Here is a 13,612-nt window from a genome sequence, read left to right on the forward strand (position 1 = left end):
GCTCTGAATTTTCCGCAGCATGGGCAATGCGGATTTGGTTTTCCATAGGTTTACATGGTATGTAAACCTGATGGAAAACTGCTGCGAATCCGCAGCGGCAAATCCGCTGCGTTTCCGCAGGCAGATCCGCAACATGTGCACATACCCTAAAGGAGAAAAGTGTGGTGCTGCAGAAGAAGTAGGCTGTGTATACGATAACGCTTTATTGCAGTTAGTGAAATTTCTCTCAGGATCAAGTGTTTCTAATTGTATATGGAAGAGGAGTGTGAGGTGCTGCCGGAGGAGGTGACTAGAAAGGAGAAAATCTGTGCTGCAAAAAAAAATGCTGTGTATAAAGGAGGAGCATGAGGTGCAGGAGGAGGCTGTGTATAAAAGAGGAGCATGAGGTACAGGAGGAGGCTGTGTATGAAGGAGGAGCATGAGGTGCAGGAGGAGGCTGTGTATAAAGGAGGAGCATGAGGTGCAGGAGGAGGCTGTGTAAAAAGGAGCATGAGGAGCAGGAGGAATAAGGCCCCTTAAATGGAATCTGTCACTTCATTTTCCACATATAAGCAGCGGCCACCGCCATTAGGGGCTTATCTACAGCATTCTGTAATGCTGTAGATAAGCCCCTGATATAACCTGAAAGATAAGAAAAAAACTGTTTGATTTTGCTCACCCAGGGGCGGTCCGGTTTGGAAAATTGGTTGTAAAAATGAGAAATTGCTGATCCACTTTTAACCATTCTATCTTCCTAACAATATAAAAAAATTATTGTTTAAAAAATGATGCTTATATAAAATAGACATGTGAGAAATATATTTTTATTAACTACTAGCTGAAGAGCCCGGCGTTGCCTGGGCATAGTAACAACTGTGGTTAGTTATAGCACCTCACTTCTCTCATTTTCCCATCATGCCTCTCATTTTCCCCCTCACATCTGTTTCCCCTGAACACCTGTCATTTTGACCTCACACCTGTCATTTTCCCGATCACTCCAATATTTTCCCTCAGTATATACCTGTATCTCATCTCCCCTATATACTCGTATAGTATGCAACTGTATGTCATCCCCTCCTGTATATAGTATATACCTGTCATCTGCTCCTGTATATAGTATATAGCTATGTCCTCTCCTCCTGTATATAGTATATAGCTGTCAACTCCTCCTGTATATAGTATATAGCTGTATGTCCTCTCCTCTATATAGTATATACATGTATGTCATCTCCCCTGTATATACCTGTATGTCTTCTCCCCCTGTATATAGTATATCCTGCTTTACGGTTTGTGTTGCGTCTCGCAGGTTTACCAGCGCCATTTTGTTGAAGCAAAAGGTTTTTTTAAACACAATATTAACCCCTTAACGACTGCCGTTACGACTTTTAATGGCGGCAGTTAAAGGGAATCTGTTACCTCATTTTTCACATGTAATCTGCTGCCACCGCCATTAGGGGCTGATCTACAGCATTCTGTAATGCTGTAGATAATCCCCCCGATGTAACCTGAAAGATAAGAAAAACAAGTTAGATTATATTATATTATTGGGTGAGCCCAAGGGCGGTCCGGGTCCGATGAGCGTCTCAGGTCCGGAGCCTCCCATCTTCTTGCGATGTCGTCATCCTCCTTGCTTCGTGTCGTGGCTCCAGCGGAGGCGTACTGATTTGCCCTGTTGAGGGCAGCGTAAAGTACTGCAGTGCGCCGGCCTCTCTGAGCTTTCCTGGTGCATGCGCACTGCAGTACTTTGATCTGCCCTCAACAGGGCAGAGAATTACGCCTGCGCAGGAGCCTTGACAGCAGGAAGGAAGAGGACGTCATCGCATGAAGATGGGAGACACCGGACCGCAGCGGGACCGCCCCTGGGTCAGTATAATATAACCTCTCTTTTTCTCATCTTTCAGGTTACATCGAGGGCTAATTTACAGCATTACAGAATGCTGTAGATAAGCCCCTGATGCCGGTGGCCGCAGCTCATCTTTGATTTTTGCAATGACAGGTTCCCTTTAAGTGTGCTCTCATCGCTACAGAAATGCCAAATGTGAATGCTAAGTGTGGTTTAGGCACAGTGTGGCTCAGAAGAAATTGAAGCGTTTGGATTTGGGAGCAAAAAATTAGCTGAATATCTTTTAGGAGGGGCCACTTCATGTTCCCAGAGCCTTTTGTTACCAGGAATGTCAAATCCCCCTATACTTTTGTTAACCGTCGACAGACCTGAACACAGACTTATTTTTTTTTTTCTTTTGTGGATTGTGTTAAAGCTTTTATTGGTAACATTTTACATGACATTTTGGATAACATTTATCCTGTATTCTATGCTGAGCACTTACACAGCTCCTGATATCAAGAAGATTGTCAATAGACTTATATTTTCCAGAAAGTGAGTAGAGTATGTCTCCTCAACCGGAGACCAAGAAGTGAGCGATGAGATTCATAAAGAGATTTATCTGTGTCCATATTGAGACCATCCAGTCTTATCTAGGACTCCTGCAGTAACTATATAGAGCCCTTTCTTGACTCTACCCCAGTCTACACAGCAAAACCTCATGCTTGTGCTCTAGAGTCCATTGTAAAAACTGGGTTATTTCTTCATTTGCCTGTTTCTAATTGCTTCTAATGCATTTGTCTACATTCAATTTAGCCTCTTTTATAGTAGTTTTAATGGTTAAGTCGGTGTTTAAGTACCAAGCTATTGCTTAATTGTATTATGCTTATGTTACACTGCCCTTATCATTTATACATGTATTTTATTTCTAGATTTAGGAGGTAGTACCAACATTTTGTGCCACATGATGCCTTTCTACAGCTATGATGTTCCTCATACTTGTGGTCCAGACCCAAAGATCTGCTGTCAGTTTGATTTTAAGCGTCTACCTGGAGGTCGAATTAATTGTCCTTGGAGAGTGCCGCCTGAGCCTATTAACGAGGGCAATGTAGAACATAGGTATTATATTTTACATTTTATGTATTTCTTTGTGTATTACATATTTCTGTACTTTTTTTTGTTGTTGTTGCTATATTCCCAAGTCTTTATCCATGTTTTTACTGGATTTCATTACAGAGCCTGGATGCTTTTAGATCAGTACAGAAAGAAGTCAAAGCTCTTCCGCACTAAAGTGCTCTTAGTCCCACTGGGTGATGATTTTCGCTACAGTGACAGCTCCGAGTGGGATCAGCAATACCAGAACTATCAAAAGCTGTTTGATTACATGAACTCTCACCCTGAGCTCCATGTTAAGGTAGGTTTTAGAATTTTAGTTTCAAATCCTAGATTTCCTGGAGGACTAATGGCAATTTTCCCTTTAAATTTAGTAGCATCCAGTGTGTCTTCATGCTCACTTAGGAATAGATTGTGAATATATTTTCTCTGCTCCAGCGCCTACTGCATTTCCTAACAGAATTCTAGTAGATTGAAGCCCTAATCACATTATAGTGGAAGTTATATTTCAGCTTGAGTTGTGTACAGGGTTTCCTCAGGTTACAATATTTTTCCCGAACAGCTTTACTTACTGACCCCTGCTCCAATGCTGGAACTCTGCTTCCGCTCCTAGAGATTGCTTACAGGCTTCATCGGTGATGTCATGACTACAGTGCACATGACCACTGCAGCCAATCACTGGGCTCCACAGTCTCCACAGTCTGTGGTAGTGATGTCACTGCTGCATGTCGTGAGGTCAAGCAGTGTTATTGAGGTGCCGCCGGAGAGGGTCAGTAAGTAATGCTCTTTTTACTTACTAATAGGTTTTCCATTGATATTTTTCTTTACATCCTACGTTCGTGCTAACATTTGGAGCAAATAATTCCCGTTTCAAGCACAGTGCTACACTCTGTAAGGACAAATGACTTTTTAAGCACCAGGTCATTCTCTATCTCCTGTTCATTTTGTGTGCACTGTACAGGACCCTGAAAAATCTTCTGTCTTTTACACATGGTTATACAGCTCCAGCACCTTTCCCTCACCATCTAAAGACTTGCTTTACTCAGATTCCCTATCTGCTTTTTTTTCTGCTATCTTAGTTATTTTGGGCCTATAATTTGAGACCACTGTTTATGAAATCACTCAACTTATTTATTCTATAATTTCATATACCGTATTTTTCGGGTTATAAGATTTTTGAGGAGAAAAAAAACAAAACTATTTTTTTTTAATAAAATGATGGTGCTTCTTATAATCCATGCGTCTTATTGCTTACCGGGGATGATGGTTGCGGTGAAGCGGGGTCCCAGGGTCGCTGCTGGCAGAGGCAAGAGTGGAGCGTTGCTGCAGGCCGCAGGCTGGGATGAGGGGTGTGAGGATGTGCACCACTGCCAGGGTTCGGTGGTGCGGGGGCTCTGTATCCATTCTATGTCTCCACCGCAGCCACTAAGGTATATCTGAATTATAAGACGCACCCCCATTTCCCCTCCAAAATTGTGTGTGGGGGGGTGCATCTTCTAATCCGAAAAATACAGTATACATTTCATTATAGAGCCTGTAAAAAGGGGTAAAAAAAATTCAGATTTTTACGTGTATTTAAGGTTTTAAGTAAGGGAATAATTATCTCTGTCCTGTCAAAATGAAAGTATGGATATGCTGTTAAGAATAGGTTTATAGTGTTTTTACAACATTTTATAATTTATAAACTCCTTATTTATATTTTACTTTTTTAGGCAAAATTTGGTACCCTGTCAGATTTTTTTGGAGCTTTAAGGAGAACGAGCAATATTGATGAGTCCAGCAGCCCATCATTCTTCCCAGTTGTAAGTGGTGATTTCTTCACATACGCAGACAGGGATGATCACTATTGGAGTGGGTATTTTACCTCACGGCCTTTCTATAAACGCATAGAACGAGTCATGGCGTCTCATTTAAGGCAAGTCTCTTTTATTATACAATCTATTCATAATATTTTACTTTACATTTTCCATGATTTCGTATTGATCTGAATTCAAGAAAATCCAATGTGTGTTTTTATTTTTTTGGTGGTGTGGATTTTAGGCAGGATCACATGGAATTCCTTGATGTAGATTTTGGACCTACTCCAAAAAAACTTAAGATAATCTGCCTATTGACTTCAATGAGGAAAAAAAAATACTATACAATGCACATAGAAATGTTTATATTTCAAGTGAAAATGTCATGTCAGTTTTTCATGTATTTTTAGCACTGAAAAGGTGCCAAATTTACACTTCTATATTTATAATTACCTAAGGGGTATATCCGTCTGTTTCTAACTTCCGTCTGTCTGTAACAGAAATCCTGGGTCACTGATTGGTCGTATCAATCAGCGATATTGGGGCGGGATTAAACACCGCTTCACTTTTTACTATTGATCCTGCCTATGCAGCATCAATATTAAAAGCATAGAATGTTAAAAATAATAAAAAAAAAACAAAAAACATTGTTCTCACCTTCCAAAGTCCACCGCAGCCTTTCCCGCTCTTCGCGCTCCGGTCCCAAGAATGTGTTGCGGCAATGCCCCGAGATCACGTGACGGTCTCGCGAGACCGCCACATGATCACGGGTTATTGCCGCTAGGCATTACTGGGAACGGAGCGTCGGTAAAGGCCTCGGCTGGATCCGGGGGCCGACGGAAGGTGAGTATATAACTATTTTTTATTTTAATTGTTTTTTTTAACGGATATGGTGCCCGCATTGCTATATACTACGTGCCTGTGTTATATACTGCGTGGGCTGTGCAATATACTACGTGGCTGTGTTAGGTACTGCGTGGGCTGTTATATGCTGCATGGGCTGTGTTATATACTGGGTGGGCTGTGTTATATACTGGGTGGGCTGTGTTATATACTGGGTGGGCTGTGTTATATACTGGGTGGGCTGTGTTATATACTGGGTGGCCTGTTATATACTGGGTGGGCTGTTATATACTGGGTGGGCTGTGTTCTATACTGGGTGGGTTGTTATATACTGGGTGGGCTGTGTTATATACTGGGTGGGCTGTGTTATATACTGGGTGGGCTGTGTTATATACTGGGTGGGCTGTGTTATATACTGGGTGGGCTGTTATATACTGGGTGGGCTGTGTTATATACTGGGTGGGCTGTGTTATATACTGGGTGGGCTGTGCTATATACTACGTGGCTGTGCTATATACTACGTGGCTGTGCTATATACTACGTGGTCTGCTATATACTACGTGGGCTGTGCTATATACTACGTGGGCTGTACTATATACTACGTGGCTGTTATATACCGCATGGGCTGTGTTATATACTACGTGGTTGTGCAATATACTACGTGGTTGTGCAATATACTACGTGGTTGTGCAATATACTACGTGGCTGTGCAATATACTACGTGGCTATGCTATATACTACGTGGCTGTGTTATATACTACGTGGGCTGTGCTTTATACTACGTGGGTTTTGTTATATACTGCGTGGGCTGTTATATACTTCGTGGTTGTGCAATATACTACCTGGCTATGCTATAACCTACGTGGGCTCTGTTATATATTATGTGGCTGTGCATTCTAGAATACCCGATGCGTTAGAATCGGGCCACCTCTAGTTTTAAATATTGTTGCAGAAACATTTCTGTATAGCAAAAACTGCCTACAGCTCAGCAAACCATCAATATTTAACATAAAATATCTGATGCTGGGTTTACTATCCTTTTGAGATGTCATCATTATTGGGCTCCTGAGGAACCTGATTATGGGGAAACACGTCAAGGCGATTTTAGAGGCAATGAGAATAGCATCAAATAAATAAGTACCTTTCCATTTTTGTTACCATTTGTATCTGCCAACAGTATTTATCCCCGACTGTTTTGCCCTATATAGTTTTAGGGTACCCTGGTGATACCCAGGGGCAGTCGTCGAAGAGCAGGGGCACCACTGTCATAATCATTGTAGGGTGCCAACCTCTGCGATCAGGCAGGTATGGATATAGTGGCAATAGCAATAATATACCTAATAAATATTAGAAATCTGAGCCATATTCTATCAAATAAAAAGGTAATAGGCCCAAAATACCACTCCAAACAATATATCAAACAATACGACAAGGGAGTTTTAAGGTACAGAACAAGTTAAACTTTATTTCACTTTTCAACATCAACAAACCCATAATTTAAAAAGGCTGACAAACCAGTAGACAAATACTTTGTTACACAAAAATATGTGGTATCAATACCACAATAAAATAGACTGTGTGTTCAAGGAAGTGTAAAAATAATATATAAAACTGAATGTCTTTATTATAAATGGTTAAAACACATAAACATAAACATTAAGTATGGTGCCTCAAACAGACCAACAAATACAAATAAGGTCAGCTAGAGCAGGACACGTTATAATTTAACCAGGAATATGACTACCGTATATACTCGAGTATAAGCCGACCCAAGTATAAGCCGACCCCCCTAATTTTGCAACAAAAAACTGGGAGAACTTATTGACTCGAGTATAAGCCTAGGGTGGAAAATACAGCAGCTACCGGTAAATGTCAAAAATAAAAATAGATACCAATAAAAGTAAGATTAATTGAGACATCAGTAGGTTGTGTTTTTGAATATCCATATTGAATCAGGAGCCCCATATAATGCTCCATGCAGTTCTTTATGGCCCCATAGATGCCCCATATAATACTCACTCCATGCAGTTCGTTATGGCCCCATAGATGCCCCATATAATGCCCCATGCAGTTATGGCCCCATAGATGCCCCATATAATGCTCCATGCAGTTATGGCCCCATAGATGCCCCATACAATGCTCCATGCAGTTATGGCCCCATAGATGCTCCATGCAGTTATGGCCCCATAGATGCCCCATATAATGCTGCATGCAGTTAAGGCCCCATAGATGCTCCATATAATGCTCCATGCAGTTCTTTATGGCCCCATAGATGCTCCATATAGCACTGTGCCACATGTAATGCTGCTGCTGCACTAAAAAAAAATGACATACTCACTTCTCGTTGCTGCCCGCTGCTCCTCAGCGTCCCGTCTCTCCACACTGACTGTTCAGGCAGAGGACAGCATGCACACTCATACGTCATCGCGCCCTCTGACCTGCACAGTCACAGCAAGAGGATGGGAAGATGGAGCGGCGCCCGGCGGATGGAACACGGACAGGTGAATATGAAATACCTGCTCCTGGCACTCCTGACACTGTCCCTGCCTGTCTCATGGTACTGCAGCTCATTACAGTAATGAATATGCGGCTCCACCCCTATGGGAGTGTGGAGTCCATATTCATTACTTTATTGAGCGGTACCACGTGACCGCTGAATAGAGGAAGAGCTGCAGCGCGGGAGACCATGGGACAGGCTGGGACAGCGTTAGGAGCGCCAGGAGCAGGTGAGTATGCAACAGTCCTCGCTCCCCCTCACCCGCCGACCATGACTCGAGTATAAGCCGAGAGGGGCACTTTCAGCCCAAAAATTTGGGCTGAAAATCTCGGCTTATACTCGAGTATATACAGTATATCAATAATAGACATATTAATGACTAAGGCACTTAGAGGAAGGGTATATATTTATTATATACATATCTGTTATTACAGATATTCTGATCTTCATGCACTGCATATGTACGGTCTTTAATACCTCTCACCTGGGTAGGAGGGATCCTCGTGTCCTATACTCTCTTTATGAAAATGTCTTGTCCCGCAAAAAAAGAGCCACCATACAGTGTCATCAACGAAAAAATAAGTTATAGTCCTCAGAATAAAGTTATGCAAAAATAATTATTTTTTATATAAAATAGTTTTTATCGTATAAAAGCGCCAAAACATAAAAAAATTATCTAAATGAGGTATCGCTGTAATTGTACTAACCCGAAGAATAAAACTGCTTTATCAATTTTACGAAACGCGGAACAGTATAACAGCTCCCCCCAAAAAAGAAATTCTTGAATAGCTGGTTTTTAGTCATTCTGCCTCACAAAAATCGGAATAAAAAGCGATCAAAAAATGTCACATGCCCAAACATGGTACCAATAAAATCGTCAACTCGTCCCGCAAAAAACAAGACCTCACATGACTCTGTGGACCAAAGTATGGAAAAATTATAGCTCTCAAAATGTGGAGACGCAAAAACTATTTTTTGCAATAAAAAGCGTCTTTTGGTGTGTGACAGCTGCCAATCATAAAAATCCGCTAAAAAAAGCTATAAAAGTAAATCAAACCCCCCTTCATCACCCCCTTAGTTAGGGAAAAATATTAAAATTAAAAAAATGTATATATTTCCATTTTCCCATTAGGGTTATGGTTAGGGCTAGGTCTGGGATTAGGGCTAGGGTTGGGGCTGGGGCTAGGGTTGGGGCTAGGGTTGAGGCTAGGGTTGGGGCTAGGGTTGGGGTTAGGGCTACAGTTAGGGTTGGGGATAAAGTTAGGGTTGGGGATAAATTTAGGGTTAGGGCTGGGGCTAAACTTAGGGTTAGGGTTGGGGCTAAAGTTAGGGTAAGGGTTTGGATTACATTTACGGTTGTGTTAGGGGTGTCGGGTTAGGGTTATGGTTGGGATTAGTGTTAGGGGTGTGTTGGATTTAGGGGTGTGGTTAGGGTTGGGATTAGGGTTAGGGGTGTGGTTAGGGTTATGGTTAGAGCTGGGGTTAGGGGTGTGTTTGGGTTAGGGTTTCAGTTAGAATTGGGGGTTTCCGCTGTTTAGGCACATCAAGGGCTCTCCAAACGCGGCATGGCGTCCGATCTCAATTCCAGCCAATTCTGCGTTGAAAAAGTAAAACAGTGCTCCTTCCCTTCCGAGCTCTCCCGTGCGCACAAACGGGTTTACCTGACATGGGGTATCGGCGTACTCAGGGCAAATTGGACAACAGCTTTTGGGGTCCAATTTCTCTTGTTACCCTTGGGAAAATAAACATTTGGGGGGCAAAAAAACCCTTTTTGTGGGAAAAAAATGATTTTTTATTTTCACGTCTCTGCGTTATAAACTGTAGTGAAACACTTGGGGGTTCAAAGCTCTCAAAACACTTATAGATAAGTTCCTTGGGGGGGTCTAATTTCCAATATGGGGTTACTTGTGGGGGGTTTCTGTTTAGGTACGTTAGGGGCTCTGCAAACGCAATCTGACGCCTGCCGACCATTCCATCTAAGTCTGCATTCCAAACGGCGCTCCTTCCCTTCCGAGCTTTGCCATGCGCCCAAACGGTGGTTCTCCCCCACATATGGGATATCCGCGTACTCAGGACAAATTGGACAACAACTTTTGGTGTCCAGTTTCTTCTGTTACCCTTGGGAAAATAAAAAATTGGGGGCGAAAAGATCATTTAGGTGGAAAAATATGATTTGTTTATTTTTACGGCTCTGCATTATAAACTTCTGTGAAGCACTTCAAAGTGTCAAAGTGCTCACCACACATCTAGATAAGTTCCTTAGAGGTCTACTTTCCAAAATGGTGTCACTTGTAGGAGGTTTCAATGTTTAGGCAAATTAGGGGCTCTCCAAACGCAACATGGCGTCCCATCTCAATTCCAGTCAATTTTGCATTGAAAAGTCAAACGGCGCTCCTTCCCTTCCAGGCTCTGCCATGCGCCCAAACAGTGGTTTGCCCCACATATGGGGTATCGGCGTACTCAGGACAAATTGTACAACAACTTTTGGGGTCCATTTTCTCCTGTTACCCTTGGTAGAATAAAACAAATTGGAGCTGAAGTAAATTTTTTCTGAAAAAAAAAAGTTAAATGTTAATTTTTTTTTTTTAATTCCGAAACTTCCTGTGAAACACCTGAAGGATTAATAAACTTCTTGAATGTGGTTTTGAGCACCTTGATGGGTGCAGTTTTTAGAATGGTTTCACACTTGGTTATTTTCTATCATATAGACCCCTCAAAATGACTTCAAATGTGATGTGGTCCCTAAAAAAAAAAATGGTGTTGTAAAAATGAGAAATTGCTGGTCAACTTTAACCCTTATAACTCCCAAACAAAAAAAACTTTTTTTTTTCCAAAATTGTGCTGATGTAAAGTAGACATGTGGGAAATGTTACTTATTAAGTATTTTGTGTGACATATCTCTGTGATTTAAGGGCATAAAAATTCAAAGTTGGAAAATTGCAAAATTTTCAACATTTTCGCCAAATTTCCGTTTTTTTTTCACAAGTAAACGCAGGTAATATCAAATTTTTTTTACCACCATCATGAAGTACAATGTCACGAGAAAACTGCGTCAGAATCATCAGGATCTGTTGAAGCGTTCCAGAGTTATAACCTCATAAAGGGACTGTGGTCAGAATTGTAAAAATTGGCCCGGTCATTAACGTGCAAACCACCCTTGGGGGTGAAGGGGTTAATGTCCCACAGGAGCATTGCATGGCCTCTAAGCCTCCTTAACCTGCCATGTCACTTTCCATAATGAGTGATTGGAGCTAGTCCATGTCATCTGAATGGGCGTTGTGTGCAGCAGTACCTGAGATGGTAAGCAAAATAAAAACTTTTAATTGGGACCATAGAAACCTGTGAACATCTAGACACTGTGGTTTTCTTATCTATATGCTCTAATATCAAAGTGACTTCAGGGAGCCCAGACATGATCCCAGACAAAATGACCACTTTTTCCCTAGGTAGAACTGTGCATTATTTGCTTGGATGATTATGGACATACTTTGGCTATATATTGGTTGGTACTGCTTCTAATTGGCACTATGCAGAGCTTTTTCTGTTTTTACTTCATTGCCATTGTCATTTTTATATTAAACAATATTTTTATTCACCATAAGAGTGTAATTAATTTGAACAATCAAGGCTTTTATATTGCCTGTGACTTTTCCAGCATGAATACAACTCTATAATTGAGACTGCAATAAAGTAGCTGCACTAAAATTTACTTATTACTTGTTTGTTTTTTAATGTTACATTCAATTAGGGAATCCTGTAAGTGCAATTAAAGCACAGTGATTATAGCCCAGCTTCATTGTAATTTTGATTGAAATAATACCTTACTAAAAAAGTCTTAAATAAGGGAAAGTATTAAATTCCCCATTTGCCTCTATGAATAATGCACTGGAAGAACATAGCTTATAAATGCCTTCTTAAGCAGCCTTAATATGTCTTGTCACAACTGTCACAGCCTTGGATAATTCTCAAGGACGTTACATTAGTATTCAAAAAGAGGCAACTATGGTGAGGTTTTAGTAAAGCATGTTACCTTCAAGTGTTCTTCATGGTCTTTAACTGTTTAAACACACACAGCTGTTTTTGGCAACCTTTAGTTGTATATGTATTTATTAAAGGGGCTGTCTGTGATTTAAAAAAAAAAAAAAAAACTGTTCTAACAGCACGCTTTGCTCACCAGTTAAATCTCCTACTCTCCAGTGTCTACATTTTTTGATTAATTCTCCTTTAGTAGTGACACCACTTCTATCCACATGACCGCTGCAGGAAATCACTCGGCAGTCTCAAGCCTTGCATGCGGTATCACTGCTGTGGCCTTTGGCTATAGTGGTCACGTCACTATACAGCACGTGATTTCTGCTTCAAAGCAAACAATGACTGGGTGGGATACACCGATGCTTCGGCACTGGAGTGGTGGGATGAATTGAACAGAAAATAATGACTGGTGGGGACCACCGATGTTTTTACACTGGAGTGGTGGGATGAATTTTTCAACTGAGTAATGGTTCTTGGAGATGGGAGAATTAATTTTTTACACAATGGTCCATCAGCTAGATCAGTAACCTGCAATGGTTAAACAGAAGACCTGCGAATCTTATTCCTTCCCAGCATTTCCGGCTCCTCTTTGATTAGTCAGGGCTAGTCTTATGTGGTCATTGCGGCATGATGCACACGATGTCACGCCAACCCAGTTAATCAAAGGAGAAACTAGGAATGCGAATGCCGAAGAGTAAGGCCTCTTTCACACTTCCTTCGGTACGGGTCCGTCGCAATGCGTCGGGCCGACGTATCCACGGACGTTGTGAAAGTTTTGCTCGACTTGGGCAGCGGATGCAGTTTTTTGACGCATACGGTGCCCATTCTGCAGTCCGGGGAGGAGGGGGCGGAGTTCCGGCCGTGCATGAAATGGTGGACGCGATGTACAAACAAAACGTTACATTGAACTTTTTTTGTGACGACGGTCCGCCAAATCGCATGACGGACGCGACGTGTGGCAATCCGTCGTGATCTGTCGCTAATACAAGTTTATGGGCAAAAAACGCATCCTGCGAGCACATTTGCAGGATGCGTTTTTTGCCCAAAACGAAGGATTGCGACGGATTGCAAAAGACAGAAGTGTGAAAGAGGCCTAAGGAGTAGTGATGAGCGAGTATATTCCTTGCTAGGGATTTCCTGAGCATGCTCGGGTGGTCTCCGAGTATTTGAGACTGCTCGGAGATTTAGTTTTTGTTGACACAGCTGCATGATTAACAGCTGCTAGCCAGCCTGAGTACATGTGGGGGTTGCCTGGTTGCTAGAGAATCCCCACATGTAATCAAGCTGTCTAGGAGCCGCAAATCATGCAGCTGCAGCAAGGAAAAGTAAGTCTCCGAGCAGTCACAAATACTCGGATACCACCCGAGCGTGCTCGGGAAAATCCAAGCAACGAGTATACTCGCTCATCACTAGTAAGGAGATTCGCTGGTCTCCCATTCGGCTCTCATGGAGTACTGACCTAGCTCATGCCCTGGAGCTCTGCTTCTTGATTCTCCCACCTCTAGTTCTTTAAATGTATCTGTTCTCAAT

The 13,612-nt window shown here is 41.9% G+C and overlaps 1 protein-coding gene across 1 annotated transcript in view; it reads left to right on the forward strand.

The window, feature by feature from the left end:
• The window catches only part of MAN2A1 (mannosidase alpha class 2A member 1), a 169,062-nt gene that overhangs the window by 96,058 nt on the left and 59,392 nt on the right, over positions 1 to 13,612 (forward strand). The window contains exons 7-9 of the mRNA XM_077290144.1: positions 2,734 to 2,920; positions 3,038 to 3,215; positions 4,627 to 4,829. Of these exons, the coding sequence (XP_077146259.1) occupies positions 2,734 to 2,920; positions 3,038 to 3,215; positions 4,627 to 4,829 (568 nt within the window). The remainder of the gene's footprint in view (positions 1 to 2,733; positions 2,921 to 3,037; positions 3,216 to 4,626; positions 4,830 to 13,612) is intronic.

Source organism: Ranitomeya variabilis, chromosome 1 (assembly GCF_051348905.1).
Source record: "Ranitomeya variabilis isolate aRanVar5 chromosome 1, aRanVar5.hap1, whole genome shotgun sequence".
NCBI lineage: Eukaryota > Metazoa > Chordata > Amphibia > Anura > Dendrobatidae > Ranitomeya > Ranitomeya variabilis.